The sequence below is a fragment of the Manis javanica genome, chromosome 8, assembly GCF_040802235.1.
Source record: "Manis javanica isolate MJ-LG chromosome 8, MJ_LKY, whole genome shotgun sequence".
Taxonomy (NCBI): Eukaryota; Metazoa; Chordata; class Mammalia; order Pholidota; family Manidae; genus Manis; species Manis javanica.
Window position 1 is genome coordinate 124,608,205 of NC_133163.1, and position 17,828 is coordinate 124,626,032.

At 38.2% G+C, this 17,828-nt stretch overlaps 1 protein-coding gene across 2 annotated transcripts in view; it reads left to right on the forward strand.

Moving 5' to 3' along the window:
- Positions 1-17,828, forward strand: part of ETFA (electron transfer flavoprotein subunit alpha) — a 116,588-nt gene that overhangs the window by 32,869 nt on the left and 65,891 nt on the right. For both annotated transcript variants that reach the window (XM_073212233.1, XM_073212232.1), the window contains 4 exons: positions 320-430; positions 1,057-1,158; positions 2,399-2,467; positions 13,577-13,659. In XM_073212233.1, the coding sequence (XP_073068334.1) occupies positions 320-430; positions 1,057-1,158; positions 2,399-2,467; positions 13,577-13,659 (365 nt within the window). The remainder of the gene's footprint in view (positions 1-319; positions 431-1,056; positions 1,159-2,398; positions 2,468-13,576; positions 13,660-17,828) is intronic.

Here is a 17,828-nt window from a genome sequence, read left to right on the forward strand (position 1 = left end):
GTGGTGTCCATAGTGATTTTTCCTTTCTCATTTCTGATTCTGTTTATGTGTGTAGACTCTTTTTTTCTTGATAAGTCTGGCTAAGGGGGGATTATCTAGGCACTTCCCCTATTTTTAAAGACATCCAACGTTGTCCCTGCAAATAGCCCCTGATACATTTCTTCAGTGTCTTGTCCTTTTCTCTATACTTAGTAGATATAGAGAACAACTAGTCCACAGTTATTTAGTCCTTGTCTTTGTGGAGTAAATGCTGAATCTCAAGGGAATACTGGTTTTGTTACCTTTCATGGTTTTTTTTTAAAAATACTGTGTATTTCAGGAAATGCTTTATGTACAGTGAAGTGTGATGAGAAAGTGAAGGTGTTTTCTGTCCGAGGAACATCTTTTGAAGCTGCAGGAACAAGTGGAGGTAGTGCCAGTTCTGAAAAGGGTGAGTTTTCATTTGTTGTTTCTTGTTGTTCAGTTCACAGATTATATTAGAATAAGAAATAGCCAGTGGTAAAATTTCTAATGCAGAGTATTTGAGAGCTGAATCTAAACAGTGTTCCCAAGCTTATACAAAACTAGGACATTTTTATAATGTATCTTTTTCATATCATTTTGGTACTAGGTTAGTTGCTTTGGTAGATCAGGTGGAAGAGAGAGAGTCCATTGAGATTAACCTGTCATAGTGACGTGAAGATATTTTTACTCTGTTCTCACTGTTTACTATTACAATACTTGGGAGATTCATTACAGTGGAATAATGTAATAGTAGTAACATACAATATTTTATTTGAACTCTCTGGAGAGAATGATTCTAGTTTTACAGGTAGATTCAGAATTAAATGCTTTGTCAAAAGTTATTGAGCTAATGAGGTGAATGCTGGAATCTAGTCCCTTTAAGTTTTCCCCAAAATCAGGGAGAATGAAATTCAGGACACAAAAAATTCATAGTAACTAAAACTTAGGTTCCTTGAAATTAATTCTTTGTTTCTGTTTAAAAAAAATAATAATCATTGTTATTAATAATATAGCACTTGAACTCATAGTCATTGTTTTGTTTATCAAATGCAGCTTCAAGTACTTCCACAGTGGGGATATCAGAATGGCTTGATCAGAAATTAACAAAAAGTGATCGACCAGAGCTAACTGGTGCCAGAGTGGTGGTATCTGGCGGTAAGTGGAGTAGTAAAAAAAAAAAAAAATGTGATATAAACTTAAAATGCTTTGCTTTTATTAGTATTTATTTTAGAGGAACATGGATTTTTTCCCCCCTAAATGTAAGAAGTATACCAAAATAAATTAAAAACAAGAAAAACAATGTTTCTCATGTAATTGTAGATTAATGACACCCAAATAAATTAAAAACAAGAACATAATGTTCCTCATGTAGTTGTAGATTAATGATACCAAAATAAATTTTTTTAAAATGTAAGAAGTAGGTTATGTTGTAAGTATTATTCCCATTTTATCAACTAGGAAAATGAAATGATGAGCCTCACAGACTTTGGGCTTTCTGTTGCAAATCTGCAACATTGGTACCAGGGGGAGCATGGTACAAATCTCATCTCCATAGCTTTGTATCTTGGTATCTTTGTTTCATTGATTGACTTCCATGTTATTCTCGCGTATGGTTGGTTCTGAACTGTAGAAAGAACTGATTAGAACCTCAGGGCCACGTTGTATGATTCTGTTCTAGTATGAAATACTTCCAGACTTTATGATTAACTCTGAAAGTTTCTTCACATTTAATATCAAAGCTATTGATAGCATAAAACCTGCTTTTTATGTATCATGCTCCTTATTTAAAAAAAAAAGAAAACCTTTTTATAGCCTGCTATCTTGCTTTTGAAAAACTAAGGACTGGTATGATTTTTAATCTTACCAAACTAAACATCAAATGAAATAATTAACCTTATAGACAGCCTTGTATTGTAAGTGGCATTGATAGGACATATGTGTGACTTGTTTAATCACTTACTTATTCAAAAATTTTTATTGGGTGTGTGTTCTATGGCCCATTGCAAAGTGCTGGGGAAATAAATAGGTAAAGGCAGAGTGTTCTTGGTTTTAATAAAGTCTAATATAAGGATTTCCATTCAAATAATAACTTCATTCAGTCATTCAGTGAAGTTTTGCTAAATACTGTGGATATAGTGGTGACCAAGATGGATATGGATAAATAAAGAGTTTTTGTTTTAGTGGGGAAGACTGATTTTAAAGCCCAGTAATACAATTAATTAACCAGTTAAGGAGTATCATTGGGGAGAAGTCAGGAAAGGCTTTATAGAGGAGTTGGTGTGCTTAATATGGCAGTTGTATAATGTGAAGATTCACTCAAGTATTGCAAAGTTGAAAATTATTATAGAAAGGAGTTTATATTTGTTAATTTGTTTTTTTCATCTTTTTAAAATAGGTCGAGGCTTGAAGAGTGGCGAGAACTTTAAGTTGTTATATGACTTGGCAGATCAACTACATGCTGCAGGTAAAGTTATTGTCCTTTGTAGGAAATGTTCCCTTTTCATTGGAAATATTTTTTCTTCATTTATTTCATTATATATTATATATCAGTCACTTAAGGCTGGGAATAATTTTGCTTTTTCTGAGTTTCAAATTCTCCCTCTGAAATAGTTTTTCTTGGTCTCCAAGTAAATGGCATAACATTCAATGAGAAGGTGTCTTCATTCTTATTATTTATGCAACACTCTTTACAATTGCCAAATCTTGATCGTTTTTTTCCATTAAAAAAATTTAAACATCAGCTTCAGTTTCAGATTCAGGAATATCCGTATTTTTCCTCTTTATTGGTGGTCTAATATAAATCTTTCATACAAATGGAAATTAACATTTAGCATTACTTAAAAATTTTAGTTAGCTATTTATAGGAAAGGTGGAACTTGTTATTGAAAGTGTATTGATGAAAATGGAAAGATGTTTTTTGAAAAACCAGAAAATTAAAAATATTTTAGTTTTTCTTTTTACATTACTACATGAATATATTCTTCCTTTTACAAAAAAGTTTCAATTCTATCATCCCCTTTTGAGAGTTTTGTGAATAACTACCTAGGCTTTTCTTTTGCTTTCATCATATTACTTAATGTATGTAGCCATGGAAATAAGTAATTGTTTTGGCTGAGTAATGGCATGATATTGACTGTTTATAATTTGAGGTGTTTATTCGTTCATTCTTTCTTTAATTGAACAAATATTTATTGAGTGTCTGCTATATGATAGGCACTATTTTAGGAGCTAGGGAAATAGTGAAAAAAATGAGCAAACGTCTCTACCTTTGTGGAAATTACATCTTTTTGGGTGAGACTAGTCTTTGTATTAGTTTCCTGGGGCTACTGTAATATATTACCATAAACTCTGAGGCTTAAAACAGAAAATTATTATCTTACAGTTTTAGAGGCCAGAAGTGTGTTGAAAGCAAGGTGTTGGCAGGGCTGCACTCCCTCTGGGGCAAAATCTGTTTTCTTCTTCCAGTTTCTAGAGGCTGCCTCAACGTTGGGGCTTGTGGCTGCATCACTCCAATCTCTGCCTCTGTCTCCATAGCACCTTCTCCTCTGTGTATGTGAATCAAATCTCCCTCTGTGACCCTCTTATAAGGACACGTGTGATGACATTTACAGCCCACCTAGATAGTCGAGGATAAGCACCTTCTCCCCAAATCCTTAACTTTATGTCATACCTGCTGCCATATAGATAATATTCACAGATTCTGGGGATTAGAAGGTGAATATATCTTTGGAGGGGCCATTTGTCTGCCTCCAATAGGCCCTTAATGCAATAAATTAATAGATAAAAAGGTGGAAGATAGTAAAATGCCATGGAAAATAATACAACAGGAAGAGGAGGAAGATGAGTGTTGGAGAGGGTGGATCGCAGTTTTAGATAAGATGGTCAGGGGAGGCCTTAATGAGAAGGAGACATCTGGATAAAGGTTTGAAGGAGGTGAGGAAGCAAGCCGTGGGGAGATCTGAGAGTTTCAGGTAAAGGGCCCAGTAACATGCAGAGGGCCTCACCAGGTCAGGAGCATATCTAGCCTGTGTGATGAACAGGAAGTGGGCTGGTGGGGCTGGAATGAAAAGTACAAAAAGGGAGGCTAGTAAGTGATAAGACTGGGAGTCTTAGACCTGAACACACAGGGCCATATCGGCCTTTCTAAGGAAATTGCCTTTCTCTGAATGAAATGGGAACCGGTGCAAGGTTTGAGCAGAAGAATCACATGACCTGACACATATTACAAGGATCACTCTCTGTAATTTTCAAAGTAGACTGTAGGGGGATAGAACAGGGAGATCAGTTACGAGGTATTTCAGTCGTTCAGGTGAGATGAGACACACTTTTGGTTTGGACGAGTAGCTATTGGGAGAAGTAGTCCATTTGGGGATATATATTTGAAGGTAGAAACATTGGGGTTTCCTGGTGAATTGGATATGGATTATGCGAGAGTTTTTATCTGTAACTGGTAGGGTGGAGTTGCCATTAGCTGAGATGGGGAAGACCCCCAAATAGTATAGTTCCCAGGCGGAGATCAGGAGTTCAGTTTTGGGCATGTTAAGTTTTGAGATGTCTATTAAAAGACGTCCAAACAGAGATGTCAGTTAAGCAGTTGGTATAGGAATGTGGAGTTGATTGGAGAAGTTTAGGCCAGAGATATAAATTTGGGCATCAGTTGCATATGGATGGTATTTGAAGCTATGAGACTATGTAAACTCACCAAGGGAGTGAGTGTAGATAAAAGAGGTTACAGGACTAAGCCAAAGACACTGAAAGATTAAGAGGTAGGGGAGAACAAAGTCCAAAAAAAGGAATGGTAAGTAAGGCGGGAAAACCAGGACAGAGAGTGTGGTATTTCAGAATCCAAGTGCAGTGATCAACTATGCCTACTGCTGCTAATAGGTAAAGGGAGATGAAGACTGAAAAGTGACTGATGGATTTAGCCACTTACAGATCTTGGTTGACTTTGAGCAGTTTAAATGTAGTAGTGGGGCAAAAACTTGATGGGAGTGCATTTAAAAGAATGGCCCTAGGAAATGGTTACACGGCTGTATTCAGTTATGATAAGCTGATGAAAATCATTTGTGATTTGTGTGCTTTCCTCTAGTGTGTGACATTTTAATAGGGTTTTTTTTGGTGTAATTAATCTACAATTACATGAAGAACATTATGTTTACTAGACTCCTCCCATCACCAAGTCCCCCCCACAAAGCCCATTACAGTCACTGTCCATCAGCATAGTAAGATGCTGTAGAATCACTACTTGTCATCTCTGGGTTGCACAGCTCTCCCCGTGCCTCCCCCCCTCCCCACATTATACATGCTATTCATAAAGCTCCATTTCTTTTTCCCCCTGCTTATCCCTCCCTTCCCACCCATCCTCCCCAGTCCCTTTCCCTTTGGTAACTGTTAGTCCATTCTTGGGTTCTGTGATTCTGCTGTTGTTTTGTTCCTTCAGTTTTTTCTTTGTTCTTATACTCCACATATGAGTGAAATTATTTGGTACTTGTCTTTCTCCACCTGGCTTATTTCACTGAGCATAATACCCTCTAGCTCCATCCATTTTGTTGCAAATGGTATAATTTGTTTTCTTCTTATGGCTGAATAATATTCCATTGTGTATATGTACCATATCTTCTTTATCCATTCATCTACAGATGGACACTTAGGTTGCTTCCATTTCTTGGCTATTGTAAATGGTGCTGTGATAAACATAGGGATGCATCTGTCTTTTTCAAACTGGGCTGCTGCATTCTTAGGGTAAATTCCTAGAAGTGGAATTCCTGGGTCAAATAGTATCTCTATTTTGAGCTTTTTGAGGAACCTCCATACTGCTTTCCACAATGGTTGAACTAGTTTACATTCCCACCAGCAGTGTAGGAGGGTTCCCCTTTCTCCACAACCTCGCCAACATTTGTTGTTGTTTGTCTTTTGGATGGTGGTGATCCTTACTCGTGTGAGGTGATATCTCATTGTGGCTTTAATTTGCATTTCTCTGATGACAAGCAATGTGGAGCATCTTTTCATGTGTCTACTGGCCATCTGAATTTCTTCTTTAAAGAACTGTTCAGCTCCTCTGCCCATTTTTTAATTGGATTTTTTGCTTTTTGTTGAGGTGCATGAGCTCTTTATATATTTTGGATGTCAACCCTTTATCGGATCTGTCATTTATGAATATATTCTCCCAAACTGTAGGGTACTTTTTTGTTCTCTTGGTGGTGTCCTTTGCTGTACAGAAGGTTTTGAGCTTGATACAGTCCCACTTGTTCATTTTTGCTTTTGTTTCTCTTGCCTGGGGAGATATGTTGATGAAGAAGTTGCTTATGTTTATGTCCAAGAGATTTTTGCCTATGTTTTTTCTTAGAGTTTTATGTTGTCATGACTTACATTCAGGTCTTTGATCCATTTCAAATTCACTTTTGTGTATGGTATTAGAAAGTGATCCAGTTTCATTCTCTTACATGTAGTTGTCCAGTTTTGCCAGCACCAGCTGTTGAAGAGGCTGTCATTTCCCCATTGTATGTCCATGGCTCCTTTATCATATATTAATTGACTTTATATGTTTGGGTTAATATCTGGACTCTCTATTATTTTCCACTGGTCTGTGGCTGTGTTCTTGTGCCAGTACCAAATTGTCTTGATTAGTGTGGCTTTGTAGTACAGCTTGAAGTTGGGAAGCCAGATGCCCCCTGCTTTATTCTTCCTTGTCAGGATTGCTTTGGCTATTCGGGGTCTTTTGTGGTTCCATATGAATTTTAAAATTATTTCTTCCACTTCGTTGAAGAATACTGTTGGTATTTTAATAGGGATTGCATTGAATCTGTAGATTGCTTTAGGCAGGATAGCCATTTTGACAATATTAATTCTTCCTAGCCAAGAGCATGTAATGAGTTTCCATTTGTTAGTGTCCTCTTTAATTTCTCTTAAGAGTGTCTTGTAGTTTTCAGGGTATAGGTCTTTCACTTCCTTGGTTAGGTTTATTCCTAGGTATTTTATTCTTTTTAATACAATTGTGAATGGAATTGTTTTCCAGATTTCTCTTTCTGTTAGCTCATCATTAGTGTATAGGAAAGCAACAGATTTCTGTGTATTAATTTTGTATCCTGCAACTTTGCTGAATTCCAATATTAGTTCTAGTAGTTTTGGAGTGGAGTCTTTAGGGTTTTTTATGTACAATATCATGTCATCTGCAAATAGTGACAGTTTGGATGTCACTTTACCAATTTGGATGCCTTGTATTTCTTTCTTTTGTCTAATTGTCATGGCTAGGACCTCCAGTACCATGTTGAATAACAGTGGGGAGAGTGGGCATCCCTGTCTTGTTCCCAATCTTAGGCGAAAAGCTTTCAGGTTCTTGCTGTTAAATATGATGTTGGCTGTGGGTTCGTCGTATATGGCCTATATTATGTTGAGGTACTTGCCCTGTATACCCATTTTGTTGAGAGTTTTTATCATGAATGGATGTTGAATTTTGTCAAGTGCTTTTTCAGCATCTATGGAGATGATCATATGGTTTCTGTCCTTTTTGTTGATGTGGTGGATGATGTTGATGGATTTTTCAAATATTGTACCATCCTTGCATCCCTGAGATGAATCCCACTTGATCATGGTATATGATCCTCTTGATGTATTTTTGAATGTGGGTTGCTAATATTTTTTTGAGTATTTTTGCATCTATGTTCATAAGGAGTATTGGTCTGTAATTTTCTTTTTTGTTGGGGTCTTTGCCTGGTTTTGGTATTAGAGTGATGCTGGCTCCATGGAATGAGTTTGGAAGTATTCCCTCCCCTTCTATTTTTTGGAAAACTTTAAAGAGAATGGGTATTATGTCTTTTCTATGTCTGATAAAATTCAGTGGTGAAGCCATCTGGTCCAGGGGTTTTGTTCTTGGGTAGTTTTTTGATTACCAATTCAATTTTGTTCCTGGTAATTGGTCTGTTTAGATTTTCTGTTTCTTCCTTGGTCAGTCTTGGAAAGTTGTATTTTTCTAGGAAGTTGTCCATTTCTTCTAGGTTTTGAAGCTTGTTAGCATGTAGATTTTCGTAGTATTCTCTAAGAATTTTTTGTATTTCTGTAGGGTCCATCATGATTTTCCTTTCTCATTTCTGATTCTGTTATTTGTGTAGATTCTCTTTTTCTCTTAATAAGTCTGGCTAGGGGTTTATCTTTTTTGTTTATTTTCTCAAAGAACCAGCTCTTTGTTTCTTTGATTTTTTTCTGTTATTGTACTCAATTTTATTTATTTCTTCTCTGATCTTTATTATGTCTCTCCTTCTGCTGACTTTGGGCCTCATTTGTTCTTCTTTTTCCAGTTTCAGTAATTGTGACATTAGACTGTTCATTTGGGAATATTCTTCTTTTTTAGAAAGGCCTGTATTGCTATATACTTTCCTCTTAGAACTGCTTTCACTGCATCCCCCAGAAGTTGGGGCTTTATGCTGTCGATGTCATTTATCTCCATATATTGCTTGATCTCTGTTTTAATTTGGTCATTGATCCATTGATTATTTAGGAGCATGTTGTTAAGCCTCCATATGTTTGTGAGCCTTTTTGTTTTCTTTGTACAATTTATTTCTAATTTTATGTCTTTGTGGTCTGCGAAGTTGGTTGGTAGAATTTCAATCTTTTTGAATTTACTGAGGCTCTTTTTGTGGCCTAGTATGTGGTCTATACTGGAAAATGTTCCATGCGCACTTGAGAAGAATGTGTATACTGTTGCTTTTGGGTGTACAGTTCTGTAGATGTCTGTTTGGTCCATCTGTTCTAGTGTGTTGTTCAGTGCCTCTGTGTCCTTACTTATTTTCTGTCTGGTGGATCTGTCTTTTGGAGTGAGTGGTGTGTTGAAGTCTCCTAAAACGAATGTATTGCATTCTATTTCCTCTTTTAATTCTGTTAGAATTTGTTTCACATATGCTGGTGCTCCTGTGTTGGGTGCATATATATTTATAATGGTTATATCCTCTTGTTGGACTGACCCTTTTATCATTATTTAATGTCCTTCTTTATCTCTTGTTACTTTCTTTGTTTTGAAGTCTATTTCGTCTGATACCATTACTGCTACACCTGCTTTTTTCTCCCTATTGTTTGCATGAAATATCTTTTTCCATCCCTTCACTTTTAGTCTGTGTATGTCTTTGGGTTTGGGGTGAATCTCTTGTAAGCAGCATATAGATGGGTCTTGCTTTTTTATCCATTATGTTACTGTATGTCTTTTGATTGGTGTATTCAGTTCATTTACATTTAGGGTGACTACTGAAAGATATATACCTATTGCCATTGCAGGCTTTAGATTTGTGGTTACCAATGGTTCAAGGTTAGCTTCTTTACTATCTAACTGTCTAACTAAAGTCGCTTATTAAGCTATTATAAGCACAGTCTGTTGAATCTTTAATACTCTCCCTTCTTATTCCTCCTCCTCCATTCTTTATATGTTAGGTGTTTTATTCTGTACTGTTTTGTGTTTCATTTGACTGCTTTTGTGAATAGTGGTTTTATTTTTTCCTTTAGTGAGTATTTGGTTGTTCTGCTTTCTTTGCTGTGATTTTATTTTCTCTGGTGACATCTGTTTAGCCTTAGCGGTGCTCCCATCTAGATCAGTCCCTCTAAAATACCCTGTAGAGGTTGTTTGTGGGATATAAATTCCCTCAACTTTTGCTTGTCTGGGAATTGTTTAATCCCTCCTTCATATTTAAAGGACAATAGTGCTGGATACAGTATCCTTGGTTCAAGGCCCTTCTGTTTCATTGCATTACATATATCATGCCATTCTCTTTTGGCCTGTAAGGTTTCTGTTCAGAAGCCTGATGATAGTTTAATGGGTTTTCCTTTCTAGGTGACCTTTTTTCTCTCTCTGGCTGCATTTAATACTCTGTTCTTGTCTTTGATCTTTGCCATTTTAATTATTATATGTCTTGGTGTTGTCCTCCTTGGGTCCCTTGTGTTAGGAGTTCTGTGGGTGTCCATGGTCTGAGAGACTATTTTTTCCCCCTCTTTGGGGAAGTTTTCAGCAATTATTTCCTCAAAGACACTTTCTATCCTTTTTTCTCTCTTTTCTTCTTCTGGTACCCCTATAATGTGAATATTGTTCCATTTGGATTGGTCACACAGCTCTCTTAATATTCTTTCATTCTGGAGATCCTTTATGTCTCTCTGCCTCCGCTTCTCTGTGTTCCTTTTCTCTGATTTCTATTCCATTAATGACTTCTTGCACCTTATCCAGTCTTCTCTTGAATCCTTCCAGAGATTGGTTTATTTCTGTATTCTCCTTCTCAACTTTATCCTTTAACTCTTGCATATTTCTCTGCAGATCCATCAGCATGGTTATGACCTTTATTTTGAATTATTTTTCGGGGAGATTTGTTATATCTATCTCCCCAGGCCGTCTCTCTGGGGTTGTCTGGGTAATTCTGGACTGGACCAGATTCTTCTGCCTTTTCATGGTGTTAGCAGTAGCTGTAGGCAGGTGGCGCGTGTGTCAGCTGGGAGAACAAAGTCCTTTCCTGCTTGCTGGACACCTTGCCCTTCTCTGCTGCCTCTGTCGGTTTCCCACCCTCCTGGAGCCGCCTCCGGGTGAATGCCCTGAGCTGCTGTGTGCGGGGTCTCCGTCAGGGTAGCCCAGAGCCCTGCGGGGAGTGGCAGGTGTGCCGGGTGTGCTCTCCTTTGAGAGCGGCGCCCCCACTGGGCAGCTGCACACTGGCGGTGGCCTTTGGGTCTGGCTTGGGCAGCTATGTGCCGGGAGGATATTCTGGGTGGCTGCTGGGTTCGCGGCTGCTCCCGGGCCCCTCCGCTGCCACCGCCGTGGGCTCTTGCAGGCCGCTCCCAGGCCGTTTGGCCACCGCCGCTGCAGGCTCATGCGGGCTGCTCCCGCGCCTCTCTGGCGTTGCCCCCCACCCCCCGCGCTCGCAGGCCTCTCCTGGGCCCCTCTGGGGCTGCCGCCACGGGTGTGCACACCCACTCTCCCTCTACTGGGCCGGTGTGTTGGGGTCTGCACCAGCTGGGGGAATGACTGGCAGGCTTTTTATCGCTGTGAGGGGCTTCAGAGCTGTGCTGCTGCCCAGGGGGTCAGGTCGGCTAGAGTTCCCTGGGATTCCCAGCTGCTGGGCTGAGTGTGCCAGGATGATTTTGTCCGGCTCTGGGGTCCCTGTCCCTTTAAGACTTTCAAAAAGCACTCGCTTTTCTTTTGTCCCAGTGGAGCCGGTTGTGGGGACCCGCTCACAGGTTTTGTTTTTCCGTTTGTCTGATATCCAGCACACTGTGCACCATGTGGCTGTGCTCCCAGTGCGGATGGCTGGGGCTGGGTGTTTAGCAGTCCTGGGCTCCCTCTCCCTCCCCGCTCCGACTCCTTTCTTCCTGCCAGGAGCTGGGGTGGGGGTGCGGCGCTTGGGTCCCGCCGGGCTGCGGCTTGTATCTTACCCCCTTCGTGAGATGCTGAGTTCTCACTAATGTAGATGTAGCCTGGCTATTGTACTGTATCCACTCGTCTCTCTGTTAGAAATAGCTGTATTTGTTGTATTTTCAAAAATATATATGTTTTTGGGAGGAGATTTCTGCTGAACTACTCACGCTGCCATCTTGTCTCCTCCCCACTCAGGTTTTTAGAAATAGAGTGGGAGACCTGGAGTTGAAGACAGTGAATACAGACAATTCACTTGAGTGATTTTGCTGTATAGGAAAGCATAAAAATGGATAATAACTACAGGGGAGTGGGACCAACAGAGGGACTTTTAAAAATGGGACAGATGATAGTATGCTTATTTTCTCATGGGAACGCTGCAGTCGAGAGGGGAAACATTAATCATCCAGGAGAGAGAGGGAGGAGTTGCTGGGTCAGTGTCCGTGAGTAGGCGGGAGAGAGTGATGGACGCAGCTGCAGGTTGATAGATGAGTGTGTTAGTTGGAGCATGTGGAAGTTCTCTTCTGATTGTTTCAATATTTTTCAGTGAAATAGGAAATAAGATCACTTGCTGAGAATGAGTTAGAGTACTGCTGAAGAGTACTGGAAGTTGAAGAGAGAAGAAAAGATGAAGTCGTAGTTTAGGAGAGAATGAGAGTTAAGGCCTGTTTATTTAAAGTGTTTGTGTTCATCTGCAGTCATGCTGAATTGTGAGGACAGTTATGAAAACGGTGGAGAGACTGCTTAGTTAAACAGAGGAGGTTTTTCCAGTTTAGCGTGATGATGGAAGAGGAGAACAAGGAAACTGATGGCATATTTGAGGGAGTGATTAGTGTATAGATTGTAGAATTTGAGCTGGGTAAAGGAAGAAGAGAGAACGCGAGGGGAGAGAGGGACAGTCCATAGAATTGCGTGGATCCTAGCGGGGTTTGAGGGTTGTTGGAATTGGGCAGCACAGGGAGTCAGCTGGATGGAGGGGTTCACTGAGAATTGAGGTTATCAAGGAATATTGGTGATGGAAAGGTCAGGATGGGTGTGGGTGAGGATAGGATAGAAGACAAGATGGCTGGGGGAGAGTTCTTTAAGAAACTGAGAAGCCCGGGTGTAGAAATCTCCAAGAATTAAGAAAAGACTAGTATTGGAAAAAGTGACAATGACCCAGAAGCTAAAAATCGTTGAGAAATGAAGCGGATTGATCTAGTGGTTGATAGATGATACAGAAATAAATGGGTGACATAATCTGATGACACGAGATTCAAAGCTGAAGGCTTTTAAGGAAGAAAGAGGGGGAGCTTCCTGAGAGTTGCAAGAGCAGACCCTTGTCCAGGCCCAGTGGTGTGAAGATGGTGACAGACAAGGCAGCATCTGCTGAGGAGGGCTGTAGGGGAATTGCTGTCCTCAAAGAACATCTGGACAGACAGATCAAAGACAGAGGGGACTGTGATTGCTGTGAGTTCCAAAAGTCATAGTGTAAGGGTTCCTAAATGAGAGGACTAGGAGCTGGGTGCAGGTTAGGGTGCATGCAGGGCATTATGGGGACCACTGAACGGGTAATGAAGGATGACTTCTGACTATGGGCCTGTAGTGACTGATGTAGGAAAAGGGCAGAGTGTGATCAGTCCTGACTGACATGAGAGAGGTAATGGTGGTGAGACTGAGTTTTAGGCGGTGGTGAGGAGTGTTGCCTTTGGCTCTTTCTGGTCCTCTCTAGATGAAGAGGACCTGAGGCTCATTCTTGACATCTGCTGGGAGAGGGGTGGCTTTACTTCTAGTACTGGGCTCCTTGTTGACTCCTGGAGAGAAGTCTAGTTAAATCTAATTTTTTTTTAAGAGAGCAAATACTGGCTAAACCTTTACCTTCTGTTATATGTAACTCTTCTCTTTATGTGGTCACCGAGGTAATGATATTATAGTATCTTTCTTCAAAAGTTGTGAAGTTGTTGCCTAAAGGAGTATTGTATAATGACATCCCAGAGTATAATGTATGTTTTATTAATATCTGAAAGCCTTTTTGATAAAGGAAGCAGAGGACTTAAACCAAATTTAAAATATTACATCTTTGAGTATAAATAGAAGGAATTTCTTGAAAGTCTTTGTATAAAATCACTAAGTCTTAGTTACAGAAATCTTGATCAGTGACAAGGGGATTTTTTTAGAAAATGAATTTCCAAAAAAATGACAAGTATTTTCTCCCCTTAGTTGGTGCTTCTCGTGCTGCTGTTGATGCTGGCTTTGTTCCCAATGACATGCAAGTTGGACAAACAGGAAAAATAGTAGCACCAGTAAGTAAAACCTGCCGTGCACAGTCCCTGGGAGATAAGAACTGTATGTATTTGTTGAGCAGTCATCTCAATGACTTATGTCCTATTCATAGTGTACTTAAGCAGTTAGCCACTGCCACAGTGAATTGTCCTCACAAGATCTGTGGATTTCTTGGTCTCAGTAAAATGTCAGTAGTTCTCAAATCCAGCATTATTTTTCATATTTTTTTCAAGCAGTGAAACACTGTCAAATTCATATCACAAAACCAAATATAAAATTGATAAAAGCAGAATTTTATTATTAATGGATTTTATAAGTTCACATTAGCATTTATTTACCATAAAACCTGTTTATTAAAATCATAAAACTACCTATGTTAATGAATGCAGAATCTTAAAATTGGAAGCAGTGAATGACAGCTGTAGTCTTGCATCTTCCTGAACACATCATAAATTTCTGTATTTTTTCTACTTACATGAAATTCAGAAAAATTCTGATCCCTTTGGATAAGTGATACTAGAATATTCTTCAGTTAAACCCATCCAAAACTTACAAAAGGAAAATAATTAGTTTCAAAGTTGAATTACTAAAAATATCTAGTGATTGTTCCCATGTGGTATGTTTTCAGTGATTAAGATTCTCAGCCAGTTTAAGTCTTTATTATATGGAGGAAATGAGATTCTTAAGTATTTCAAAATAAAATGTGTTTTTGTGTGATTCAAAATAAGATATTAAGTCACATCCATTTAAAAAAATCGTATCTCAGTCCCCTGTTCTATCAGATATTCACTGAAAATTTCAAAATAGATTTTTAAAATCTTTGAAGTTTGTTTTGAAGTGTCTGTTCAGTCTTTTGACCATTTAAAAATTGGGGTTCTTTGGCTTTTTTTTTTTTTTTTGTAAAAATCCAGTAAGATAATTTTATCATATAAGATGATTCATAAAATATATTTTGCTAAAAGCAAATCAAAATATCATAGACAGTGAGTCCCTGGTTCTTTGGCTTTTTATTTTCTCCTTGTAGAAGTTCTTTATGTAATCTCTGTGTAAGTTCTTTGTTAGTTACCTGTACTGTGAATATTTTTTCCCATGCTGAGGCTTATTATCTTTGGTTGAACAGAAATTTTTAATTTTTATATGATCAAATCTAATGTATCGATCTTTCCTCTTATGTTTGATACTTCTTGTGTTATTCAACTTATTTGAAGTCAGATAAGGAGATCCAAAATCTAAAATAGGTACTAAAACTATTTATAAATAAAATCACAAAACTATGTGACCTGTTTGCTTGTGACATTACCTTAACCTTGCTGTCAGAGAATATTTTTTAAGCAGATGAGCTCTATCCTTCCCTGGTATTTAATTAGGTGTGACACACATGTATTTCTGGTGCAAATCTTGTTTGTGCAGGTTTACATGAGTAGACATCTTCAAGCTTAACTTTACAAAAGATGAGAACTACAACTTTCCTAATCAATAGTACTTCTACAAGTAATTCTGAGAGATGCCCCAAGGTGGCAGGCAAGCTTCTATTCATGCTGACCGAAAGGGGGCGCTTCCTTTTAAGTAGAACAGCAGGATGATAGGGAATGGCCAGTGGCACCCTTACCTGTACTGGAAATGAATGTCATACAATTACCTTTCTTCAACATCATTGGTATAAATAGAGAATTATTTTTAAAATTTTTCATAAGCAACTTAAATATATTAAATGCTTTGAAGACTTTCTTTGACATAAATCATATAATCCCTGGAGATTCTGATTCATTAACTCTGAGTTAGGCCTGATCATACACATATTGTGTGTGTGTGTGTGTGTGTGTGTGTGTGTGTGTGTGTGTGTGTGTGTGTGTGTGTGTGTGTGTATTTTTCTTTAAGCCTTTAAAACTTTCTTTGAAATGATCTCAAGCTTACAGAAAGCTTGCAAATACAGAGCAAAAGCCTTTATTTTTGTGGGCCTTTGAGATTACGTTTCTCAGATGATGCCCCATTATCTCCAAATGTGCTAATGTAATACTTTCTCCTATAGAACCACAATACAACCTTTAAAATCAGGTCATTAACAGTGATATATGAATACTACCTAATTGTCAGACCCCATTTGAGTTTTGCTTGTTTTTGCTTGTTGTCCTAGCAATGGCCTTTATAGCAAAAGGATCTAGTTCAATGTCATTTTGCATTTATTTGTCATATGTCCTTCCATTGTAAACAGTTCCTGTCTTTGGCTTTCATGATCTTAACGCTTTTAAAGATTATGGGACAGCTACTCTTTAGAATACAATGTCCTAAAGAGGTACTTTGAAATGATGTGAGTATTCCAGTTCTCAGACTTTGTATTTACTCATTTATACCAGTATGGACTGTGGTTCCTATTTTATTCTCTGAGTGAAAATTTGTTATCGACATGCAAATTGTCCCACATTTGGCTACCGAGAACCTCTTCACGGTAGCTTCCACGTCTTTTTGATATGTCCCTATCATTCTTTGAACCCTTTTGTACAGGCTCATTTTGTACTTTTCTTTACCCAGTCTTTTCTCCAAGGAGTCCTGGTTCCTTTTAGTGAAGAATACTATTTAGAAGCCAACATCTGAATGTTAGTTGTGTTCATTGCTGTTGGGATGTTGCTCTTCACAGAAACTCTCAGTGACAAAAGCTAGGGAATGTGTGTAGGTATGTATGTGTAGATATATACACACACCTATATACTTATATACACATACAAACACATTTACATCTGTATTTCTGTATCCATCTATTTATATTGAAGATCATGAGTTCACAGCTCTACTACCAATTCCAGTTCAATACCACGGGATTAATTCTAGCTCTCTCCCTTTCCCTGTATGTAATGCTCATCCCCACAGTGAAAACCCTGGGCCCTGCCAATACCTTACCCTCTCAGGCTCTGACACCCTGCACTAAGCAGCCTTCCTATATAGATGCCCTCCCCACTTGCTTGGGCTGTGACATCCCTCTTTGGTTCATTTCTTGCCAAAGTAATTGTACAATTTTACAATCCTATCTACTGTTAATATGGGTTCTTTTGGCTCCTTATTTTCACCAATGTTTGATGTTTTAGCTGTTCAGTTGTCTGCACAGGTAGTGGTACTAAATTATTGTGGTTTCAATTTGCATTTCTCTGATAACTAATGATGAACAGTGTTGTGTTGTTGACCATTCAGATGTCTTCCTTATGAAATAGTGCATTCAAATTTTTAGCCTTTATTGAATTGCTTGCTTTTCTTAATAATTAAAATAAATTTTTTATTGAGGTTCATAGAACTTTATGTTGAGGTACATATAATAAAATGCACGTTTAGTGTACAGCTTGACAAATTTTGATGTGTGTATAGACTCATGTAACCATCACCCAAATCAAGATATCATACATTCTTACTAGTTTTTTTTCCCTTCATCTATTTCACCCATGTCCCTACTCTCCTGCCCCATAGGAACCACCAGTCTGTTCTCTTGTGAGTCTGTTTTACTTTGGTTTGTTTGTTTGTTTTGTTTTACACTCTACATATAAATGAAACAATACAGTATTTGTCTTTCTGCGTCTGACTGATCTTACTTAGCATAATGTCCCCTAGGTCTGTTCATGTTGTTGCAAATGGCAAGGTTTCATTCTTTTGTATGGCTGGGTAGTATTCCATTATACAAATGAACCACATTTTTTACATATTCATCTACAGATGATTGCTTCCGTATTTTGGCTATTGTAAATAATGCTGCAATACACATAGCAGTACATATATCTTTTTGAATTGGTGATTTTGTTTTCTTTGGGCAAATTCCCAGAAGTAAACTTTTTGGGTCATATGGTATTTCTATTAGTTTTTTAAGAAGCCTTCATAATGCTTTCTTTTCCATTTTCTCTACATCCCTGCCAACACTTGATATTTGTTTTCTTGTTGGTATTAGGTATTCTGTTTGGTGTGAGGTGATTTCTTAATGTGGTTTCAATTTGTATTTCCATAATGATTAGTGCTATTGAACATCTTTTCATATGCCTGTTCACTATCTCTATGTGTCTTCTCTAGGAAAATGTCTATTCAGGTCCTCTGCCCACTTTTTAATCAGGCTGTTGATTTTTTTGTTACTGTGTTGTATGAATTTTTTATGTATTTTGGGTATCATCCCATAACCAATTATACAGTTTGGAAGTATATTCTACTGTTCAGTAAG